Consider the following 24372-nt stretch of genomic DNA (forward strand, 5'->3'; position numbering starts at 1 on the left):
TCGTCGAGATGAATCTCGCGTAGAAAAATTTATACCGGGAATTACGTGCACGTCTCTACGTCCGCGGACCGTGGAATTATAAATTAATATTCTTTGACAAGACAGTGAATAATATTTAATCTGTAATTTATTATTGCATTAGGAATTATTTACTTAATTTCTAATTCCTTAATGGTCCGCGATTTCTGCGACATAATTATAATTAACAATTCTTAGTATATAAAATTTTCTACGCATGCTTGATAACGTCAGCCTCGTGTATCTAACAGTAAAAAAAAAAAAAAAAAATTTAAAAAATAAGTAAAAACAGAGATAAAATCTCGAATTTTCACATTGCTGCGTTAAATGATACTTCAACGCGTATCTTGTAATTAGCAAAGGAAGTACAAATATGATAAATCTGATATTTCCTTATTATTCCTCAACTAAAACAATTTTTTTTCTTTCTTTATTTTTTATTTCAACGAATATCACGCGTTCATAATTCTTGGGCGAACGGCGAATAAAGGCAAGGGCTAGGCTAAAAGGTCGAAGGGACTTTTCGCTGGTCGAGGAAGTTCAACGATTGTTCCACATGTGTGGACGGTCCCGAATGCTGTTCAATGACGTAGATCAGACCGGAGTGTCATCCCGATTCATCGAGAGCCAGGGAGAACGATCTAAGCGGGTGCAAGCCGCAATCCTCCGGCTCGCAAACTCTCGAGAGGCGAGGCGAGGCGAGGAGGGCAAGACGGAACGGAACGCAGCGGAGTCGAGTGGAGTCGAGTCGAGTCGAGAAGCAAGGCAAGGCAAGGCAAGGCAAAGGAAGGCGAGGCGAAGCGAGGCGAGGCGAGGCGAGGCGAGGTAAGTTGAAGTTGCCGGCTTCACCGTTCGAGAGAAGGAATGCGGCCGCCACGGCGCGATGAAGATACGAGGAGGGGGCGAGCAAGGACGAGAGTGGCACGGAGGGAGCAGGGACGGGGGGCAGGGAAGAGAGAAGGGGGTCGAAGACCGAGTCCGGTTAGCGATAGCTCCGATCCCGGCGGGCATCGTCGGGAGAACAAGGCTCCTTCATTAACATGAAAATCGGTCAGCTGTTTCCCTAGAGCGGAATTCCGCCGAAGTTGCTCTAGGTTCTTAGATTGCGTAAGGGAGGATCGTCAACCCCTGAGACGAGTTCTCGCGGCCTTACGAAATTACGGGTATAACACGGAGCGTAATGCTCGAGTGAACGTTTACGGAGGGATGTCGCGAGTCAAGTCCATTTTTGTTTTCTTTCTCGACGACGCGGTGCCTTTTGCAGCGCGGCTAATTGAGCTAGCTTTATGCCGCCGCGATAATGGCCGTCATTAACGTCGGTGTCCGCTCGCGCTTCGCTGCCTTTTCCCATAAGCAGTCCTTGCCTACGCGAGGAGTGGCAATTAACGAATGGAAAACGTTAGTCGTGTCGCGATTGCGTATGTTTACGAGTGCGCTCGCGAGGGACCGCGTACCCTCGAACGGAGCCCGGCTGCCGAAATTATTTCCCTCCGCGTTTTGTTTCAACGCAGATTAAGCCTTTGGACGCGAACGTTAATCGCTCCGGACGTGAGGAGTTTGTCACCGGTCCAATTAGCGATCGCGCTTCATTACCTCGGGGGCGGAGTAACATTCGCGAATAAGGCCGCTCCGAATTTAAGTCGCGGCGATTCGACTTTCCTCCTTTTCCGCGAAACAAAAATAAATAAATTGGATTTTTTAAAAATGGAAGAAAGGAAAAAATAAAAAGGGGCTAGACGCGAATTCCTGTAACGACGGACGGCCGATACGCGTCACGTCGAGACACGTCCGTTGAAGGTTGCGGCGATTAGTCACGTCGACCCACTGGCTCTGAAAATCGAGCGCGGCACCCGGCGCGCCCCGCTTTCGGTATCCAAGTTTCGGCCGGACAATTTCGAAAGGACGCGCACTTGGCGACGAGATCTATTCGCGCTACTAGGTCACCGAGAGAACCCGCTGCACGCACGATCCGGCGGAAATAGAGCGCTTGAACAGGCCGGCCGCCCTCTCGAGGGCATCGCTATGTGGCGGAGGATCGCCACGGGAGGGCAACAGGCTCCCGCGTGTCCTTTCCCTTCGCCTCGCCCTTACTCCCGCTGCGGGTATCCCCGCCCGTACAACAAATGTAAAAAAAAAAAAACCCCCCGACGTGCCTTTCCGAAGCTAGATTAGAATTAACGCGTAATATATTAATAAAAAAAAAAAAAAAAAATTGATAAAGCTAAATGGCAGAAGCTGCTTCGCGACGGTTGTAAAAAATAAATTAATTTTTTTTGGAACGAATTTAGAAGCGCCTTTTGATTTACAGCCAAACTTTATTTCGAGCTATTTATGCCTCTGATGTATAATAAAATATATTTGTAAGGGAATTAATTATTCCACGATCAATGTATTCGAGGGAAAATCACGTCGATCCTGTTTGTGAAATTGATAGGTATTAATTTTTGAATATTTTTTGTGCGATGGAGGAAGACGTAGATTAGACGTAGGGGATAGAGTCTCGGTGACTTTAAAGTCCCGCAGTTCACGAAGGGTTAATTAGACGATTACTCACGTAGTCGGTTGGATAGTTTTTACTTTTCAACGCCGCCAAGTTTTACGGTGATTACCGCTGAAGCGGCCTTGTAATCAATATTTAAGACTCCGAGAAAAAAAAAAAAAAAAGAAAAAAAATCTCGGAAAATGTCAGCGTGTAAATAAAAAATAAAAATTCGATTCCCTTCAGGCAAAATTAATTTTCTTCGGGCGGCTTTTACCTCGCGTGGAAAGTTTAGTTTCCGAGATAATCTGAACGTTTTCTATTTAGCAGAACTATATATTACGTATAGTTCAAAGATAAACGAGACCTTTAAATCCCGTTCAATGAGCGCTTGAAACGGAGAGATGATTGCGGCAAATTATTGCCCTCGGCCCTACCTAATACGGGACAAGTCAAATTCCTTCGTTGCAGCGGAGAGGCTCATTACAAGCACGAGCGAGCTAATAGGTATCGCCGTGCAGGTATTGCGCAACCGAATTTATCCCCCAAGCTTCTCAAAGTAAACGAAAGAAACGTGATCGGCGAAAGACCAACGAGCTTTCGAAGACGCGGCAAAAGCGCATACGAATTGGGAGAAGGAAAGTGGAAAACAAATACGAGAAGCGGCGGCGGCGGTATTTCGTCGAGTTATTTCGTGGGTTCTTTGGGGTGAGAATCAGTCGTGAGATTCGGTTTAAAATTTAGGAATTTATTTCCTTAAAAAAAAACCACGATTCGCGCGGAGGGAAAGAAATAATCTCGCAGCCGCTATCGAACGCTATAATAATTGCACATTTTTGCACTTAATCGATCTAAGCGACGGAGGAATTAATAATTATAATATTTCCGGCAAAAATTTTACGTGAAACAATCAGTCTTTCAAGAAGTACCGAAACCGTCGATTAATTTTCAGTTGCGGTAGTTAGAAAATCTTTCACGCGGCCTGGACAAGTAATTTCAAGTTTCCGGACATTCTTTTTTTTTTTTGCCACGTTAACTTCTCCAACTGAGCGTTCGAGTCCTATTTCCGGGCCGAGAAAGGGCCGAGGAGACCCCATGGCATTCCAGAAAAGAAACCGCCCACGAGCGAGGCACTTTTCCACGCGATAGCGACGAGAGAAAGGTCTCGGAAATGCCGGATCGGGGAGAGTTTCCGCGGGGGAAAAAAAAAAGAAAAAAAAAGAAAAGAGAACTGTCTTTTTTCACGGGTCTCTTTCATGAACGATTTTCATTCTTTCGCGTGACGGCGATTTTTCGGCGTGCACCGGGAATATTAAGCGTTCGACGCCGCTTTCCAGCGCGTTGAAACAAAACGAGCGTGGCCGCAGCGCGGCAGCTTTCTCTCCGACTTTCCAAAGGCGAGCGGGCCGCGTCCTTAGGCGGCGGAGCCCCGCGCGTGTAATTCGCGCGCTAAATCGACGCGGCAAATCGCCGATCGGAAATCGGGAACTCGTCCCGACGCGGAGAAAGGGAACCCGAATGGGCGAACTGGAGGAATGTTGCGCGTCACTCCCCGCTTGCGGAGGGAATTAATTATCGGAGCGAGAGTTCGTGCGGATTTGTGAGAAAAAGGAACTTCGGGAGGAGAGAAAAAGAGAGAGACGAGACTGACCAAGAACCGCCTAAGAAAAAAAAAAAAATCTACCCACGGCGAAATTTGTACGGCATTTTAACATCGCGATTAATTCATACTCGATCTCAACAATGAGAACGGAACGGTAAAAATTATTTGTATAAATAAGTTGTGAAATATTTCGTTATTAAATTGTGTAAACCCAAACGAAAAGCTTTGCGTGTTAATTTAATAAAACTGTATGCCGACCCTTTCGCATTCACGCGAGTAACTTAATGCAGCTTGCGACAATTCGAAATAACAATTCCCGTCAGTTTCCTCGTTTTCTAACAGCGCGGCTTTACGTCGGGGGGTATTTTTTACAGTCCAGAAGAGCCCGCCGGCGTAATTATAGGCGTCGAAGTGGCGGGCGACGACGGTGGGCCGCGGCGATTCCGCGGGGGCCGCAATTTCGGCGGAAGCGGGGCGCTCGCGCGCGCCCCGGCCTCGTTAGCGCAGGTGCGCGGCGCGAGAAGACACACGTGCGGTTGAAAAAAAGCGCCGAGAGGAGAAAAAGGGTCTTGGAATCCCGGGACTTCTCAACCGCGAGCCCGAGCATTCAACGTGGGCCCGTTCGCCGAGAACGGATCTCGGTGAGCGGTGTATCGAGTGTTGCCGGGGGAGAAAGGGGGACCCGGGGGGGAGCGAGAGACGGGGACCCGGGGGGAGGGGGGCGACGAACGAGTCCGCGCGTAGGGAAAGGAGCGCGGGGGACGTCGAGAACGCGGCTCTACGGCGAGGTCAGCGTCTTTTCCCGCGCGGCGTACGGTGGATATCCCGGGCGCTAATCTCGCCGATTTCGACGGATGTTCTTGCCCGGGCCGGTATCATCCCACACCGGCTATCGCGCCCGAGAAAACGGCGAATACGAGCCGGACGAGTGCTGCCGTCGGGACGATGCAATGAGAGCGTATAAATAAATATTTACCCGCGCGCGTTCCTTTCACTCGCCCGAGCGTTATATCGCTTCGAGCCGATCGGTATCGATTCCCGGCGCGGACCGCGTGCGGCAATTTTCAGATCCGCGCGGCGCAGAAGATCGCCCGGCTGTGGAGGGAATCGCGGGAGGATGGGGCAACGCGAAGTGAGATGGGGGAAAGGAGAGATGCTTATTACGACGGAAATTTATTTATAAAAAAAAAAAAAAAAATATTCGCATTGCGTCACACTCCGTGCCCCGCTGTCATAAACGCCGGGCGCGAATAACTCGCGTGTTCCTCCACGTGATATTAACGGGGAACTGCTAATGCCAGCGATTGAATTACTTACTTGGCGGCACTCGCGCGTAATAATCGGCGCTAGTTCGCGAAAAATAAAGGCACGACCGCTCGCTGGACGTATTTATTTGATTATTTTTTTACGCGCGGTTCAGAGAGGTCTCCGCGACGCGGAATTTAAAGCGAATCGGTGGACCGAGATTTAGACGAACGAGGAACTCTGTATTTTTACTTATCATCGCGCTTCCGGTCATCTATCATCGGCGGCCGAGACTTGACAATAAGGAGTACACGCTTTTTATCAAACTGGAGTCGTTGTTTTGTCTCGAAGCGGAGTACGATTTAGCGCGAAACCGTCAGCTTTTTACTCGTAAATCCATCGTATCAACCATGTAGTTCGAGGCAAATAATTGATCCATAAAAAAAAAAAAAAGAAAAAGTAAAAAATCAACGGCGATAATATTGTTGCTTCGTCAAACTCTCAGAAGCATATCTATCAGGGTTTCGGTAAAAAAAAAAAAAAAATAAAACGTCTTCCTAAGAACGCGTCTTTATCTCCCGAAGAGTTGACGAAAAATATCAAGCTAAGCATCTTGCATTTCTAGTCGCTAAAAATTTATCATATTTATTTTACGAAAGGGCACGGGATGCCGGGAAACGGTTGTCGCTTTAAAGCAAGGAATTTTGTGGGCACCTGATAATATCTGTCGTTCAAAAGTGACGCAACCCAGATTGGGCTTTCCTAACCAAACGCAAGCGTGAAAAAAAATAATACATCGATTTAAAGCGGATCTTTAAAGCGAAATCATCGCGTTTCGGGTCGTTCGCGTCAAGTTTGCGTCTGCGAAGTGCCCGTAAAATTTATTGTGGAATAATAGTTCGATCCGGCAGGCCTGATCGCGAAACTCGGGCCGATTCCTCGGGCTAGCACGCCGCCCATCGCCGTCGTCGCGCCGGGCCACGTGACACACACGCGCCGCGAGTCGCGATAGCGAAAGGAGCGGATAACGCGCACACGCGGGGGGTACGCGACACCTGTGCACAGGGTGTTCCACGTCTTACGCGCGCGTTAGATAGTAAGAGAAGAATTTTTTTTTTTTTTTTCTGCGGAACGTCGTGTGCCGCAATCCCGATCCGCGGGACTCGGGCGGCGCGACGAGAGGAAAGAAACGACCGAAGAAGGGAAGAAGGGGAGGGAGGAAGTGTCATTTTTCCGCGATATGCGTACCGCGAGACGGGAATGAGGTCGGTCACTCGGTGCACGTTGTCTCGGAGACCCCGTGCGCTCTAATTTTTCGTCTACTCTCCTCCTCCTCCTGTTTGCTATTTCTATGAGAACACGAAGGGACGTACAGTGATCACGAGAGAGAAGAAAAAAGCGACACGGAGGCCCGCCGTATAATCCCCGGGTTGGAGAAAAGGCCGAAACGAGAGTCGGACTGTTATTTTCGGACACCCTGTATACGCTCGCAGTCGCGGGAGTTCGCCGATAGCATATTCGCGAGGCCGATCGACGTATTTCGCGAGAAAAGTCAGCGCGGATCGAGCGACGTTCGGCTGCCGAGGAGGAAGAAAAACACGCGATCTCCGTGGGCATTACGTCACGCGGCGAAAAATTCGCTCGCCGAGCGCTACTCGGTGGCGCGTTAAGTGCGCAAAATGGCGATTCTCTCGCGGTCCGCGGAGACAGAGGCGGCCAATCGTCAAATTCAAGCGCGCGCGCACGATTTCGGTACAGCTGCACTTATTTTTGGACTTCCCGGAAGCCTTACCTTCGGCCCTTTCCACCCGTCTCGCCTCGCGCGGGAACCGAGAGCATCGCGAACGAAATGGGGAGACGCAGAGAAAGAGACAGAAGCAAGAAGATGCAAGAAATGAAAGAGATAAAAAAAAAAAAAAAAAAAAAAAAATTAGAGGAAAAGCAGTTGTCACTTACCCTCGTCCAGCAGCCGTTCCACGTGCATGAAGACATTTGGGAAGGCAGCTAGCTGCTTCCGGTCCTTCAGCAACTGTGACAGGTAGTCCGCTATGCTCTGCGTCGTCGTGTTGGTATTATCACACATCGCAACTAGTCCTCGGCAGCTTCGATGGTGAATGTTCGTGGCGCGTGTTGGGCGCGCGCGGCCACGCTTGATGCGAACACCCGTGGGGCGGCGAGGGCGAGCGGACCCGCGACGGCGGTGTCGTCGGACGGAGGAACGGCGGAGTTGTTCTCTCTCTCCGGCTGGCACGAGAGAGTACCAAACGCGCGGACGGGTGGAGACGTACTGGCGAAACGGCGTTTGAAGAAAAGGAGCAGAGGCGCCTCCTGGAGGGGAAAATGGGAAGGGGAGGCGCGCGGCGCGGGTGGCGCGGAGGGCGAGCAGGCGCACAAGAAGCCGACGGGTAACACTCCTTCGAGAGAGTCGTAAAGTCGCCGCGTCGACGTGCCTCTTCTCGTTTTCCTTCCTTCTTCTCCGATTTGTTTTTTCCTCGGGACGGCTGCGAGCGCCGCACAAATGCCCTCTTCCTCGATCTCTTCTCGATCAGCAGCTCCGGCGATTCTCCTTTCAGTTTCCTCTACTTCTTCTCCGCCTGAGTCGTTCAGCTTCTCGGCGATTTTTCTTTCTCTCTCTCTCTCTCTTCTTTTTCTCTTCCACCGGTCGAGAGAACGCGCGTCTCTCACACACTCGCGTCGTCACAGTCTACTATTACGCCTTCAGGAATGATCCCACTAGTAAACGCGCGCCGCAACACATCGCGAGAAGCGACGTGGGAGCGGAATGGTAGGACGGAAGGCGGGCGGGGCAGGAGACGCGTAACGGAGAGAGGGAGGAAGAGCGTAGGAAGGCGAAGAAACGAGAGGGACGAAGCGCGGAGATAAATAGAACGATTGACGAACTTTCGTATAGGAAAAAACAGAAAGAACGGAGGGAAACAAATAGAAAGGGGAGAAGTTAGATGAACGTAGAGATAGTACCGTATTGTCTTTTTCTCTCTCTCTCTCTCTCTCCCGCTCGGCTTGCGCGCTCTGCCTGAGGTCGAATCGGTATGCGGATCGCGGGAATTCAGGAGTAAGTACACACGCTTTGGAACTCTCGGCTCTACTGGATTTGCCCTGCCCGTGCATGCGCGGCGCGCCTCCGAACGCGGTCGAACTTGCTCGAGCGCGTCCGAAGCTCGGACGGCACGTCGCGCAATCGCGCTTCTTCTCTCCGCGCCGCAAACTTCACTCCACTCCCTCCTGCTCGCTGCCCGTCGCCGTCGTCGTCTCATGCGTCTACCGCCCACTACCATATACGGCCTCCACGTACGCGTCAGCGTGCGTCGCGAGAGCGAGAGAGAAAGATAAATGCTATGCCGTCATGTCGCAGAGCCGCCGGATAATTCAGGCCCGTTCGCGGGCCAACGCACCATTTCGTTTCTCTCGACGCGACGCTGGGCGTGAGGCAAATTTATTCCGTCCCTTTTTCTTCTTTTTTTTTCCTCGTTTTTTTTTTTTTTTTTTTTTTTTTTACGTGGTCCTTCTCGAGGCCGAGAATAAGCGGAGGGATTCCGTATTCTTACACTTGATCGAAATATGTGGGCTTCTCTTCCTTTCCTTTAGTTTTTTAGTTGCTTGGAGCACCTCACAAAACTCCCAGTGGAAGGACGCTTCCTCCAAACCCTTCCCGGCGAGCCCCCCAACCGCGAGTTTCCAATTACAATTTTTAATCTTAGCTTCGGATCTCGCACGCGACGACGTGCGCGCGCATAGGCCAGCTACCTTCTCGTCAAACTTCTTCGGGAGGAAGATTTGAAAGTTTTCGCGACTGGAGAAATAAAATTGAAATATGACACTGTAACAAATATGCTGTGTAAAGTATTTGTAAATTGATCTCTGCGTATTGCGAAATACACACAAAAAAAAAAGTATCTCGCAAGCAATTTTTAATGCAAGATTTAACATAGCAATTGTAAAAAAAAAAGAACAGCAAAATATTACGTTGCAATGATAAATTGCACGTTTTAAAGTTTACAGAATGTAGATCCAGCTCGCAAAACTTTCGAATCTGTACCACGTCCATCATGATCAAGCGTCTCGGGCTTCATTTGTCGTATTTTCTACTCTTTCAAATACATTAAAATACGCACGCGATTCCGTCTCTGGACAGAGAGACGCGCGAAGGAGCTTCGGTGTGAATGAGTAACAAGCCGATTGACAAGACGGCAGCGAGTCACGGCTTCGCGGAAAGGTGGGGATGAAAAAATGGGCCGCGAGGAACGTATCCTGCGCAACCGGCCTCTCTCAACGGTGATCGGTGCGTTACATCAACGGTGCGCAACGTCGTTACAATCTCGGAGCCCCGGCGTACCTTAGAATGCATAATTAATAATGCGGCCTACCCATTTGCGAGATACGCGCGCCGACCAAGGCGTGAACGTACAAGGTGATACCTGCGAGCGTGTCGTCGATTCATATATTACCGATGCACGTGTACTAACGAAAGAACGAGAGAGAGAGAGAGAGAGAGCAAGAATATTTAACTATGCACGAAGAAAACAACGCTTATTTTTCTTCTCTCTTTCTCGTTGCTCAAGCTGCACGAGATACAAATCGGAAACTCCCTGCCGTCTACTTCATTACAAAAGACTACAAAAATTGATTGCGTCGAACGATGGTAAACCAATTACAATTCAAATTCTAAATAATGATTGTCTAAAAGATTGAAAATATTAATTTTGCGCTATATATATATATATATATATATAATAAAAAATATAATTGTAACAATTATAATGCGATTAATCGGTCCATACGCTTAAAACTCTCAAATAATCTAATCCAGCGTGGATTCGAGTCGCTAACGAGCCGGAGAAACATCTCTTCACTCTCGGACGCTGTGCGTTCGTAATTCCGGAAATGGACAGGTCGCTCAGGAGGAATCCAAGGTGCGATCGATCGGCTGCGTCGATTACGCCGCCTCTTTAACGATCTCCCACGGACTTTACCTTCTATGCCGCGCGCCCAGCGCCTACACGCACGCACGCACACACCGGCGAGCACAGAAGTGACGTTGACGTCACGCGTCCGTACATGGCCTCACGGTGAAACCCGTGTGGGTGTCGCACGTTATAAATTGCTTCGTCTTGAGGTTTTTTTTTTCCTCTCCCTCCATCTCTTTATTTCACATCCTTCCTTCCATTCTGGGTCCTGATCGCCTCCGCGATCTTCGAATCTCCGAATAAAGAAGAAAAAAAAAAAAAAAAAAGAAGTTGTTCATAGCTCTCGACTAGCTTGGCACAGGAATTTGGGAAAAATGGAACAGGGCGATCTGTCATCGTTGAGAATGGAAATAATTGACTGAGGCGAGAACAGTAACTCGGATGCAGACATTTCTAATCTGATGTTAAATCTAAAACATAACATTGCTAGGATTCACAGTATCTTAAATTCTTCAAGCTACAATTAAAAAATTCTTATAAAAGATTATATATGTTTTTTTTTCTTTTGACTTCATAAGAAAAAGAAACACGAGTAAAAATATTTTAACATAATAATTAAGAATGTAATAATAGTGTTTCGTCTTCTCACTTACGAGTTGCTGATGCGGTAAGATTATTTTCTAGCGATTAAGCCAGAATCGTTGCGCTGCCAATCCTTAAGTTATCACATCGAGATGTATTAATATCGTTAAATTGATCCCTAATGACGCGCCGCCATCATATGCTATTGTCTGCCGCTACGCCTATAAGGCATGGACACGGGATAACTGTTATATCTGCTAAATTGTCGATTGTCCTGCCCACATTTGCTCATTCGGCAAAAGGCTTCAGTGCGCTTCGGTTTTGTCAAACTGGAACCGTTTATGTTTTCCAGCACAGCGTCTGCATTTTTTATTATATCAATAACTTTCCTATAAACTTTAAATTGTTATAAGATTATACAATACACAAGAAATTTTAATTTTACTTCTATAAATGCTATTTAATTTTATTGTTTAACTAATATATAACCCAAACCTTTTAATTTTATCTCATATATAAAGAATTATATCGTAAAAATCGTAGTATTACATTTTGAAAACAAACCAGTACTGTAGTCATACATGTATATGAATACCAATTGCGTGATTGGCATTTTATAATAATGACGTCTTCATATGATTATTCTATATACTAGTCTTTTATATTATATTATATAATGTCGGTATATTTTTTCACGTACGTGTGGTAATAATTTTTTTTTATCAACTTTAAACAAAAAACATAGGAGAATTATTTGTGAGTCTTATAACGAAATTCCGTTGCTCGTTTGCCAAATTTTCCAAGTTAAAGTCTCTTTTCCTGAAAAAAAAATAATAATAATATTTTACAGATCATGATTGTAATTAATATTCAAGTTATATTATAATACTTATTAATGCTTATTTACCCTTGTATGTAAGCTCTTCCGCGATAAGCTGCTAAATGAGCGTAATAAGTTGGAGCTGGGTAGCTCACAGATCTTGCACAGCGAGCATATATATGACAAAGATAATAAGTCATTTGTTCAAGTTGATCTTCAGTGAAATTAGACTCGTTAATGATGCACCTATATTTTGTCGGTCTTGCAGTACCCTGTATTTATAGTATAAATATTACTATTACGTATTAAATAATTTGTTTACGTGGAAAAATTCACTTTTATATAATTAACAAATTTAATAAGGTTAATTTTAAATTATTTAAAGTAAATTATAGTGAATATAAATTATTCCGATAATTACTTTCAACTTCTAATTCTTATCGCAAAAATTTTATAATTGATACATTTAATATTTAATAATAACATTCAGTTACATAAATGTGTTTAAGAAAAGCTGGCTTACCTGAATACTCGCGTGTGATACGAGATAAAAGTCAATATGTTCGGGATGAGTGATATTCGTATCGACTATTGTACCCGCCTGTACGTTTTTAGTTCTCCGGTCAACTCCGCGGTCCTCATAAGAATGCGGGAAAAAACGCACATGATGCCTCTTCTGAACGACTAAGCTAGTGACTTCAATAGATTGACCGATGCTTTTTATCGCGTTTTTAATTGCGTTTATTTCAAAATACATAACTTGTGGAAGTTGCCCTTCGCTAACTCCGTCTCTGGATATTAATATAAATAAAACTAATGTATTAAAATATAAATATGTAAAAACTAAAACGATAGAGATTTTAATCAATATATTTTATCTTTAAAACTAAGGTTTTTTTATTTATTTAAAAAATTGTTAAAAAAATTTTTTTATACAGTATTGAACGTTGCGAATACGTACCGGAAATAGATTATTCTTTTCGGATAATTCTTGGTTTGTTGACGATAAGTACGTAGATGCAATTCTACTATATTCTGGAGATCCAAAATCATTTCTTCCTTAGGTGGTTGAAGTCTAAGCGTAGGAGTATATCGGAAAGCCGATCCATCTGTGCTTGAGGCCACCTAAATTTAAAGGCAATTACTATTAATATATATTCATATAAAAGAAAAGTTATACTAATAATTTATACGAACTGCTGCTATGGATGGTATATCTTTAGAATCTGGAGATGGATGAGTTACGTCGGCACCAATAAGCATACATGGTTCTTCTAAACATCGTGGCCTTAAAAAAAAAAAAAAAAAAAAATTTTTTATTATTGAAAAATTTCTTTATCTTAAAATAGGATTTTATAATAAATAACGTATAAATATTACTCACATTTTACTAAATGTATGATTAATACCATTTAATTTTGAGTTAATTTTTAATAATATGTTTTTTACAGTTGTTCCTGCCATTTGTTGGTTGTCTTCTAATTTTCTTAAGGTTTGCATTTTTACACATTGTGTTAAAACACCCACCTCCATTTCCGCAATTTTTTTTACATCAGCTAAAGCAATGACAAATATTATCAGATTGATTTGTATTTCAAGTGAAAAAAGCATAATAAACCGAGTTATATACTTACCATAGGTATCGAATCTAGGATTTATAACAACAATTATTAAATGTAATTGCTTATTAGTATGAAAATATTGTCTGATGTTCTTGAAATCTCTAGGACTATAAGATTGACATGCGACTCCAGGTCGATCAATCCGCATACCAACTTCAGGTGCTAAAATAAAAAAGAAAAATTAATTACGTAAATGTGATACTCTTTTCTTTAAATCAAAAATTAACAAATGCACTATATTTATTAAAAAAAAAATAATAATAATAATAAAATACATTTTTTAAATCTTAATACCAAATCTTTGCAACAATTGCACGAATACATTCACTGTAGAATCCATTGCTTGGTCACTCAAATTTAAAATAGCCCAAGAATTGTTTGATAAACTTTTTGCCAGAATAAAGTGATCCAATTGCCATGTTCCTCGGTTTACATGTATATTTTTTTGATTGTATCTCAGTTCGGGAGCAGTTAAAACTCTGGCCGCCACTTCTTCCATTTTATCGCTGACAGATAAATGAAACTCTTTTGTCATGACAGGACTGCTATTAACTTGTATTGCGTTAAACTGCAAATATATATAATATGATAAATAAGAACAAAATATGTTCATTCGATGTACGAATATAAAATGTCTTACCGCTCGTTTTATTCTTTCTTCTCGGCTGTCTGCAGGTAATGCTGCCTTTTTAATCATACTTGCAGTTTGTTTTTCATCCAGCTTTCTAATAGGCTGATTAGGTATAATCGTGCACAACTATAAATAAGGAAATAAGAAAACTTTTTTATTTATCGTATATTATTACTTGTAATAAATGTAAAACAGCTTACTCACTTCAAGAGGTAACAAAATTTCGTGCCCAGGGCCTTTTGTGCTTACATTAAGAGTAGGCAGATCAGGCTTTTGTATTCTATAACTTTTAAATTTACTAAAGTAATCTACTATCGTTGTAGATTGTTTTTTTCCTTCAATATCTTGCATAAACGTTGAATACGATGTCTTCTGAGAAAAATCAGCTATTCGATGTGTTCGCTTTACTGATGAATTCGGTATTTGATAAATGATTTTTAAACCTTTCAAAAAACTTCGTATCTTAGTTTCGTTGCGCATTATATCGTTGAAAGTAACACTGTTCACATTCCTTTGTGCAACATCAGCTACATAATCAAGGACGTTATACTCGTAAGTAAATCCTTTATGAGAAACTAAATAAGACAAAAGAGAAAGGGTTATGTTAAAATTATAATTATAAAAATAGTATAACATAATACAAGAATATTTATTGCTTTTTTATTAGTCGTTAGAAAAAGTATTATTTTAATTTTCTTTACAACTAAAATTATAAATTGTTTAATGTATTATAGATGTAGATACTTTACCGTCTACATTTAGATATGGTTGCCAGCCAAGTACACCAGACATAAATCCACCACGCGATAGAAACAAACCACCACCTAAATCAAACTTTTCTTCCCTTAATTCAGGTTTATCTGGCCAGTACAGTGATCTTCCGACCTGTAGTGACGTATATTTTATATTATGCATTATGTATATTTTACTTTAAATATCATATATATTTATTCTATTTTTATAAATTTTTAATTGCAATAAATTATAAAATAGAAATAAATGTGTAAATTTATAAGTTTATGTTCAAACAGTACTACAAAAAAAAATTTTATTTAATATGCGATTTTTTAAACAATATTATTTATTAGTTAAAAAAATCAGTATTAATTATAAAGTTATTTATGTTAATTACTTACGTTCATAAATCTCGATTCCGGCGCATGACGCATAATTATGTCCAAAGTTTGGACAGCTGTCTGATCTCTTATTTCATGACCAGGTCTCAAATTTTTTATCCAGCTGAGGTCAATATTAGCTACTTTCTTAATAGAAATTTCATATTTATTAACTCGCCCCTCTTTATTTTTAAAATCAATAACTTCTATCATCTATATAAAAATGTAAAAAATTTCTCTTTATAATTACAGTTTATCTCTAATTTAGATTTCAGTAAAACAATACTATAAAACATGTTCCAGCTGTAATACAACTGTATTATAATCAATATGCATGTATTACTTACATCATCAGCGACCGGAAGATCATGTGCGCTGAATGCATTTTTTTTCCCGTCAAATGCTGGATATCTGTTATTAAAATATTTACTTCTAAATACTTCAAAAATATCTCTACATAAACTTTTAGGAAGCTGAATTGCTTTTTTATCTCCTTTATTTCCTGCAGATTGTTTGCTCGGAGTAATGGAAATGTCGTAATGAACAGCATTAGTTATAAATTTATCGTCAAACAAAATTTTAAACATATTTGTTCGCACTTGAATTTTTAATCCTGCTGTTCCACCACGATCAGGATGTGCCCTCTTTGGTATTGTTCTATAATATGCTGCTATTTGAGCAGACGACATTTTTCCTTTTTCAGTAACTTGCGAGGTAAACGGATCTGTCAATGAAACCTTAGACATCTAAAAAAAATTAATAATCTTATAAAAACTGAAAAAATTAAGAGTACAATGTTTATCTTTTAAGTAATTGTATAAAAAAAAGCCTCTGTCTCTCTCGCTTGGCTCGATTTGTAATGCGAGTAAATATGAACCACCAAAGAATTGCATTTTACAACTTTTAAATAACATGTTATCGCAATTTTGATTATTTCAATATATAAAAATTAATATGTAATTGAAATTAAAAATAAATAATGCAAACAAAGTGCACACTTTATAATATCTAGTTATATAGAAAAAAAATAACGTACATCAAGAGCTGTGCTTGTTGATGGTTGTTGTTGCCCACCACTAACTGGCTGTAATTGTTGAGTATCACCACCTACTCTAGAATCTATAAAAAAAAAAATATTGTATTTTATCTGAAGCTCAAATTTACAAACATTAAATCTGTTTCAAATAAATTTGTTTCAAAAGATAAAAAAATTATTTTTTTAACTTATACATTTTTAAATATAATTTTATTTTTTAATATTAAAATTTTTTATTTAAAAAATAAACAAAACAAATTATCTGTATAAATATTATTTACGTTTAGCATCTCAATGCATAAATATAATTTTAATTCTTTTTATTTTGTAGGCATATTGAAAAAAAAAACTGTATATTCGGCTGTTAATGCCGAGATAAATACATATTGTTATCGCGAAAACATCTTTAGTCATCGCGTATTATAATTCCCGGTAAAAACAACGAGACTCGCGGAAGGATCGATGACTTGCTGAGCAATCGTTAGAATTCGAAGTTCTCGTATCGATAGAACGATTGACCAGAATAAAAAAAAAATAAGAAAGACGACGTTCCTGCATAAAAAGATCGACTCAGTGCGAAACGGAGCTCTCTCTCGGAAATAAAGACACGCTTGACAGTACACTCTAAAAATCCTGATTATTCATCCAAGCTAATTCTGCCTACAATTTTTTTTTTTTTTTTTTCAATGACAGTATTTTTTTATGATTAATTTTTTTTTAATATAAAAACATTTTTTATAATAAACAAACTATTCTAGTGCTATTTTAATTATTTAAGTGTTAGTTAATCATACCTTTTTGCTGATGCAATGCTTTTTGTTGTGGCTGGCTTTGAAGTTGTTTTTGGCCCCAAGCTCCTTGCAATTGCTGTTGACCTTGATCTTGAGGTACATGCTGTCGCTGTTGAGACGGAACTTGTTGCGGTACATGCTGTCGCTGTTGAGACGGAACTTGTTGCGGTACTTGCTGTCGTTGTTGAGACGGAACTTGTTGCGGTACTTGCTGTCGCTGTTGACCCCAAGCTCCTTGCAATTGCTGTTTACCTTGATCTTGAGGTACATGCTGTCGCTGTTGAGACGGAACTTGTTGCGGTACTTGCTGTCGTTGTTGAGACGGAACTTGTTGCGGTACTTGCTGTCGCTGTTGACCCCAAGCTCCTTGCAATTGCTGTTGACCTTGATCTTGAGGTACATGCTGTCGCTGTTGAGACGGAACTTGTTGCGGTACCTGCTGTCGCTGTTGACTCCAAGCTCCTTGCAATTGCTGTTGACCTTGATCTTGAGGTACATGCTGTTGCTGTTGAGACGGAACTTGTTGCGGAACTTGCTGTCGCTGTTGACCCCAAGCTCCTTGCAATTGATGTTGAGGTGAACCTTGTGGTATTATCGGTTGTGGTTGTGCAGGTCCTTGTGGTGCTTGCTGTTGCTGTTGTGGCCAACCTTGAGGTACCTGCTGCTGCTGCTGCTGTTGTCGCCAATCTTGAGGCATTTGCTGTTGCTGTTGTGGCCAACCTTGAGGCACTTGCTGTTGCTGTTGTGGCCAACCTTGAGGCACTTGCTGTTGTGGCCAACCTTGAGGCACTTGCTGTTGTGGCCAACTTTGAGGCACATTTTGCTGCTGTTGTAACCAGCCTTGTGGTATCTGCTGTCTCTGTTGAGGAGTACCTTGTGGTACCTGCTGTCTCTGTTGAGGAAGACCTTGTGGTACCTGTTGAGGACCTTGTGGTACCTGCTGTTTCTGTTGAGGAGTACCTTGTGATACCTGCTGTCTCTGCTGGGGACCTTGTGGTACCTGCTGAGGAGGACCTTGTGGTACCTGCTGTCTCTCTTGAGGAGGACCTTGTGGTACCTGCTGTCTCTGCTGAGGAGGACCTTGTGGTACCTGCTGTCTCTGTTGAGGAGAACCTTGTGGTGCCTGTGGTTGATGTTGTGGTCCACTTGGTGCTTGAGATTGAACCTTTCGTTGAGCCCAAGCTCCTTGTAATTGTGGTACTTCCAACTATTACACAAAATTTTATCATTATAACACCTTATAATACAGGGTTTATGGTTACTTATTATTTGCTATGGCTTTTATATTACTTGTTATAATTGTTGAGTTTATAATACTCGAGAAAAATGCTGTTATATCTGTTTGTAATTCTTTACTTACTTTTGCTTGCTCTGATATTCCTGGTGCTTGTGATGTTTGCCCCTGTTCCTTTTGCTGCTCCTGCTGTGATGTCTCACCAGAAGTAGCTTCTTTTGAGGTTGAAGCAGATGCTGCATTCTTCTTCTTCTTTCCTATGTTTCATACAGCATTACAAAAAAATGTTAATTTTTCTTATTTGTAAAATAACTGTTTTCTATTTAAGACCATAGCTATAATATTTTTGTATTGTAATTTTTGCTTGTCAAACATTTACAAAAGTATTCAATTATCGAATGATGAAATTTCTAGAAGAATGACGTCATTACCGTCAACTGTAACACGTACCTTTTTTCGTCATCCTGTCGTTCTAGTCAATCGGATTAAGTACCTGAAACAAATTTTATGATGTAAAATCAACTTGCTGACATATTAAACCAAAGAAATACCGAATACGTTACTCGAGATCCTCCTTCAGACTCGGGTAAACGACCCTCGGGCAGGCAACAGTACGATTCCTCGAATGGTCGCTCGAAAGTGCTCCGAAACGTCAAAGGAATCCCTGCTCACACGACTGACCTCTCACGAGAACACGAACAAAGAAAATTAATCAATTAGAACGATGTAAATTCTCGGATTCTGCAGAATTAAACTTTCAACAACTTCACGTTATCAAGAAACTGAGCTACGCAAAGTAACACCAGACACCGAATGCTAATGAAATAGTATTATTAAATATATACTCTCTGCAAATGGCGTCTTTCAATTAAAGCGACATCTACAATGAGACCTTAAGCCTTAAGCCATAAGAGATTAGCCAATCATATTAGATTATTCTCTTGGAATTTTGATATAATTGGTTAGTTTCTTATTACTCCATTGTAGACGGGGCGTTAGACCTGATATGCAATGAAAAGAAGCTCCGATGGAAATAAAGATAACAATTGGGCCCCTGGTGTTCGGAACTTCGGAGTCGGAGTAGCTGCAAATATTTCATGCGGCCTGGTGGGTCCGGTACCCCTGACCCGAAGGTCCGCTGATAAACACAAGGTGCGGGAGACGTGAAAAAAAAAATCCAGCTCCCGTATCGGCATTGTATATTAACGTTGCCGTGATACCATACGATTAGGTGTATATAATTAGGCTCACAATGGTGAGGATTCGCGTGCGATTGACGACCACGTCTTCGGGTCGGCTAACCTTTAAGCGCGCTCAATTTTTCTCCTTTTGCAGGACGTATTTCTAATGATCAGGCGGAAAAAGCTGACGATATTCACCGACGCTAAAGATGATACCACGGTCCTCGAACTGAAAAAGATGATTGAAGGTGAGACATGCATATCCCAGGTATCACCTTCTCCCTTTTGTTCTCTTTTTTTCTGTTGACATGTCGTTTAGCGATTGGCGATAAAATTATTATTATTTCAGTTTTATTTTTAATTAAGTTTAATTTATTACTAAAAACATCATAATATTAAATCGGAAATAAACACGATTCCAATATCGCAATTAATATATTCTTTCCCTTGAAGGTATAATGAAAGTCCCGCCGGCAAATCAACAGCTTTTTAATAAAGACAACCTTCTAATGTCAGACAACAAGACTTTACAGGATTACGGACTGACATCGTCTACTGCAAAAGCGCAGTGTCCCGCGTTAGTCGGCTTAGCACTTCGTCAGCCAGATGGCCAGTTTGAACCCCTCGAAATGACGCCATTCTCATTACCTCCCGATCTTCCTGACGTTATGAAGTCCCAGGAAAATAACGGTCAGGAGCAGTCGCCTTGAAATAAAGTGGATAATATTGCGCCAGTCGACGATGAGATTTTGTGCTCTGCGCAATCTGATAATCGTCAGAACAGCTCTGGATGGTAAACGAAATCAGAAACCAAGGCAAAGGGAAAACCTTACGTATCACATATGTGAATATTAGTGTGAATATTATGGTAATGAAGGCTGCATGACTATTAGACACATGACACTTTTACACGAGCGTTCAGAGCTGCAGGAAATTTTTCAATAACCTATTAAACAAGGATGCTATATAATCATGCAATCGTCAGTTTTGTACGGACATGTGATGAGTACTGATTCGTACTTGATTTTAGACTGAAAGTGATAATAAAGGTAAAAAAAAATTCTGCTCATTGTTGCGCATCAAACCAAATTATATAGCTATAAAATTAACGTAAGTGTTTTGTTATGGTCAAAATGCAAGATAAAAATACCTCGACTTACGTTTAAGTTAGGTATAGCTTAATTATTTAAAAGTATCTTTTTAATATCTTCAAATTAAATACACCTGCCTCGGCTTCGCGTTTTATTTCTCCCTATGCCGCGAGGCGCAACCAAATTAGATGCAATATTTTGTAAAGTACCTATTACACTTTTGTATTTAAGGTGTATAACTAACGAGTGTCGGAATTATAATTACACGTTGTATTGGCATATCAGGCAGACTGGATCTGAGCTAATATACAATACATCATAAATGTAAAATACAATGCTCGAATGATCTTTAGTTCTAACAGTGTATCCTATTAATTACCGTCTAACTTATACAGTTTTATAATACTATTAACGGTATGTTATGATAGGATTTGTAACAACACGCGCTAGTAATATCTGCTACGTAACGGCAAAAATATGTAAGAAAACAAATATTGCATAATTTTATTTACTATTTTTTAAAAAAGCCATTTTGGCGTTTTCTTTATTTATTCACGTACACAGTTACATTATCTCCGATAGGATTGGATCAATGGAATAAAATTCAGTAATAAAATAAGATTATTGTTAATTGCTTAAATTATTATATTTTTTAAACATTTCAAGTACAAAATCCCTGTAAATATCTTTTTTACTCGGCACGTAATGACCTCCTTCGTGCCGCACTTCTCTTTTATTCGGAAAGAGACAACTAATTTGCTCTGCCATTACTGAAAAAAATAATAATTTAATTAAACATTGAATAAGCAACATTAAATGTGATTATTTAACATTGCTATTATATTAATAAATCAAATTTCTTGTGGTAAAAGTATAATATTAAATCCGTTGATTATACACCTGTTGGAATGACTTGATCATTCTCTCCGTAAATATGCAAGGAAGGTACATCGATTTCGTCATCATAATACTGTGCATGTGACGCACACAGTGACTTAAACCCAGATATTATAATAGCAAAGTTGAATTCGATCTGTAATACTGTAAAAATAAATTTTAATTGCATATTTCTTTTGTATAATATGTGTATTAAAATTTGTTTATACATATTTTTTATTTTTTTAATATGTCTTATTAATATGTATTATTTTGTAGACTACCTCTCTTCTTTTTCATTGCGCATAATATACTAACGAAAGCAGCTCCTTGGGAGAAGCCTAATATACCGTCAAAAGGACCTTCTTCCAAAAATATCTTTTTAATCGCGGCTACACTTTCGTCGAAACCCACACACAAGTCGCTAGGTACTGTAGCTTTGAATACATGATCCTCCGTGTTGAACCACCATCCGTATTCTGCAGTTATTAGTTTATCAGATAAACAGAATTGATACCGAGAATAACAGTACGAGATTATAATTTTTGTAATATTTCTTTCACACCATTTTCATCCGCGTCCTCCTGATCAGTCTTATCCTGAGCCGGGACTTTGTGCGGTGCTCTAATAAAAGTAAAATCTATTTCTTTCTTGAATCCTTTCCTCAATGATCCGAGTTTAGCGCTGAAAATTACATCTGACTGCCTGTATCCGTGAAGGGCTAGAATCTACATGGGAAGCATGTTATTCTACAAATTTAATATGTAATAAATTAATAATATATTGTTACCCGTAACTTCGACTTGGCAGTTAGCATCGTTCGGCTTTAAAAATAATCAGCTGATACGCGTAACCTTTATGATAAAAGAGGTTAGTTCCTCTTGTGTACATGACAGACATAACACTTTAATTACAATGTGGAGGAATATAATAATGCAATGATACCTTAATTATTCTTTTCAAAATATTTATTTGCTAGAATCTTATCTAAAATATTATAATAATTTAATCGTAATTTTTTAGTTTATTAGAATTTTTTTATTCTTATCCTGAAATAGAATACTTTCCAAATTTCTTTCCTAATATTTAACACTCATTTCTATCCCTAACATTTTCTCTGTTGAGCTTAGGGCCTCAGAACTAAGTTTTTTATAATTACAAAATACCAACATGATTGATTTGCATGTAATAAAAAAGAATTAAAAAAATTTATATATATATATATAATTTCACATTAAATGTCACATTTACATACTAGAAAATCAATCACTTAAACAAATGATCTTCAGTCAAATTATTAATAATGTCTCTCTAGCAATATTTTCGCTGCTTTACCAATAACCTCTGGATGACATAAAGCATTAATGAGAGATTCAAAAAATGAATCATATTGAGGGTTAGGTACATAATCTCCAGATGCGCTTGTTTCTTCCGACGGATATTTCTCCTTGTCTCTTTTTCGCCTTTCTTCAATAAATTCTTTAAACTCGGATTCCTTTGCATCAGGTAATAATTTGACATAATAAGGATATTCCTCAGCTAATTCAGCTGCAGTTCGCGGTTTAGGTTTCGCTCTTTTTGCAGGTATTTTTACAGGAACTAATTTTGCTTTTTTTTCCTGTTCTTCTTCTTGAGTGCGTTCAACAACAGCACATTCAACCTATTAAAAATAATAACATAAATTAAACAAATTCTATCTACATTTAATTAATTTTTATTAATGTTTCTTAAAATAAAAAGAAATTACTTCTGTTGTATAAAATGTAGTTAATTTATTAGGGAATTGATTATAATCTCCCATTTTGGCTATAATCAATTTAACCAGAGCTTCCTCAACTCGTGCTCTACTATCTGTTTTCAATTTTCCCCATATATTGACGCTCACATTGACCTGGTCTAAAGATTCCACATAATGCCACCAGCCATTAGGTACAAACAAAACATCTCCAGGTTCTAGAGTTATCAATTTTGGTTTATCTGGTATATCTAACAAACAATCTTTTTCCTCTTCACTTAGGCAATAAATATTAAATCTGCTATATACAGTTGATTCCTCATAAGGAAGTCTTACTGGTATTAAAGGAGCATTAGGTGGATAAAGCAACCACTGTTTCCTAAAAACACAGCAGATGCAATAAAAAATAAAGAAATAAAAAACATCATTAAAACAAAGCAAGCAGTTAAAGAAATACAAACTATTAAAAAAACAAACCTGCCATGTATCTGTGCTACTAAATTATAGCCATAGGTATCCCAATGGCAATCTGTATGTGAACCTTTGCTTCCAATCCAAATAGTTGAATGCATTCCATCTTTTCCAAGCTCATTATCAATTCCAAACTTAAGCCAATTAAAAGAATCTATAATTTCTGTGTTGTCACCAAGCCATTCCTTTATATGCTTGTAGTCACAATAATACCACATGTTATTCGGCTTGGTTTCTTGCAAGTCAATAAATTCTTGCAGTGTTAACTGTACAGGTTTCAAAGGAGGACTCACACACCAGTGATGATGCTGAAGAACACACTGGTAAAAATAGATTGATCAAAATTATTAATAAAATCATTGATAAATAGAATTGTCAAATAGAAATATAACAAATGTGTCATTACAACTCACTGTGCGTTTATTATGATTTCCAACACGAAATGGTAACTTTTTGTCACCGAACTTTTCGACCAAATCTTTCAAACTCCATTGAAGTAATTTCCAGTCGCAGGAGCCGTCATAATTTCGCAACATATTCTGAAATAATGTAGGTTCTTGGAGGTCCGGTAGAACCTCCCGCAGAATCTCCTCCAACGGCTGTAAGTGGTGACTCATATTTTTCACTATTTTCTAAGATGCAAGTGTGAAAATTAATCACGTATTTCAGCTCGATTGAGTTTCGATGGTCGGTGCTTCGAAATCATCGACTGAAATTACACGCAATATCTCGAACTGCACAGAAACACCATATCTACTGATTCTGATTTATTTTCCAGAGATAATTTTGTTTGTAAATTTTGATCTTATCTCGTTCGTAATATAATATATGTAATAACCTCAACGATACTCTAATTAAAGGTGCGATTTCACGCAGCTAAGCAAAGCTGGAATTGTACCCCCACTCTACCGCAACGC

The 24372-nt window shown here is 40.2% G+C and overlaps 5 protein-coding genes across 10 annotated transcripts in view; 1 reads left to right on the forward strand and 4 right to left on the reverse strand.

Moving 5' to 3' along the window:
• Positions 1-8483, reverse strand: part of How (protein held out wings) — a 37233-nt gene extending 28750 nt beyond the window's left edge. Inside the window, exon 1 of one of the 3 annotated variants that reach the window (XM_070671117.1) lies at positions 7302-8483. In XM_070671117.1, the coding sequence (XP_070527218.1) occupies positions 7302-7428 (127 nt within the window). In that variant the 5' untranslated portion in view covers positions 7429-8483. The remainder of the gene's footprint in view (positions 1-7301) is intronic. The other 2 variants (XM_070671119.1, XM_070671118.1) reach the window with 2 other exon arrangements.
• Positions 8484-10707: 2224 nt separating this feature from the next.
• On the reverse strand, positions 10708-18966 carry LOC139111063 (protein argonaute-4-like). 4 transcript variants are annotated; one of them, XR_011547144.1, is made up of 19 exons: positions 18665-18966; positions 18552-18594; positions 18228-18358; positions 16871-18074; positions 16077-16159; positions 15388-15786; positions 15062-15253; positions 14675-14810; positions 14130-14500; positions 13935-14051; positions 13589-13862; positions 13307-13456; positions 13057-13228; positions 12870-12960; positions 12634-12797; positions 12196-12463; positions 11760-11944; positions 10924-11671; positions 10708-10740 (listed from the first exon to the last, which is right to left on the reverse strand). XR_011547144.1 is itself a non-coding variant. In XM_070671113.1 (18 exons), the coding sequence occupies exons 2-18, from the start codon at positions 18562-18564 to the stop codon at positions 11581-11583; spliced, it is 4041 nt and encodes a 1346-aa protein (XP_070527214.1). In that variant the 5' UTR covers positions 18565-18594; positions 18665-18966; the 3' UTR covers positions 10708-11580. The 4 variants fall into 4 exon arrangements, 2 of the variants coding, with proteins under 2 accessions (XP_070527214.1, XP_070527216.1); XR_011547145.1 differs by having other exon boundaries at positions 10708-10787; XM_070671113.1 differs by having other exon boundaries at positions 10708-11671.
• Positions 18967-19159: 193 nt separating this feature from the next.
• On the forward strand, positions 19160-20323 carry Elob (elongin B). The gene is made up of 3 exons (XM_070671250.1): positions 19160-19356; positions 19437-19530; positions 19736-20323. The coding sequence occupies exons 1-3, from the start codon at positions 19354-19356 to the stop codon at positions 19990-19992; spliced, it is 354 nt and encodes a 117-aa protein (XP_070527351.1). The 5' UTR covers positions 19160-19353; the 3' UTR covers positions 19993-20323.
• Positions 20324-21000: 677 nt separating this feature from the next.
• Positions 21001-22304, reverse strand: LOC139111130 (esterase OVCA2). The gene is made up of 5 exons (XM_070671249.1): positions 22040-22304; positions 21815-21977; positions 21534-21728; positions 21274-21414; positions 21001-21143 (listed from the first exon to the last, which is right to left on the reverse strand). The coding sequence occupies exons 1-5, from the start codon at positions 22064-22066 to the stop codon at positions 21001-21003; spliced, it is 669 nt and encodes a 222-aa protein (XP_070527350.1). The 5' UTR covers positions 22067-22304.
• Positions 22305-22457: 153 nt separating this feature from the next.
• On the reverse strand, positions 22458-24370 carry Hspbap1 (HSPB1 associated protein 1). The gene is made up of 4 exons (XM_070671248.1): positions 23869-24370; positions 23462-23775; positions 22997-23363; positions 22458-22909 (listed from the first exon to the last, which is right to left on the reverse strand). The coding sequence occupies exons 1-4, from the start codon at positions 24070-24072 to the stop codon at positions 22547-22549; spliced, it is 1248 nt and encodes a 415-aa protein (XP_070527349.1). The 5' UTR covers positions 24073-24370; the 3' UTR covers positions 22458-22546.
• Between the last annotated feature and the right edge of the window lie 2 nt (positions 24371-24372).

Source organism: Cardiocondyla obscurior, linkage group LG22 (assembly GCF_019399895.1).
Source record: "Cardiocondyla obscurior isolate alpha-2009 linkage group LG22, Cobs3.1, whole genome shotgun sequence".
In the NCBI taxonomy this organism is placed as follows: Eukaryota; Metazoa; Arthropoda; class Insecta; order Hymenoptera; family Formicidae; genus Cardiocondyla; species Cardiocondyla obscurior.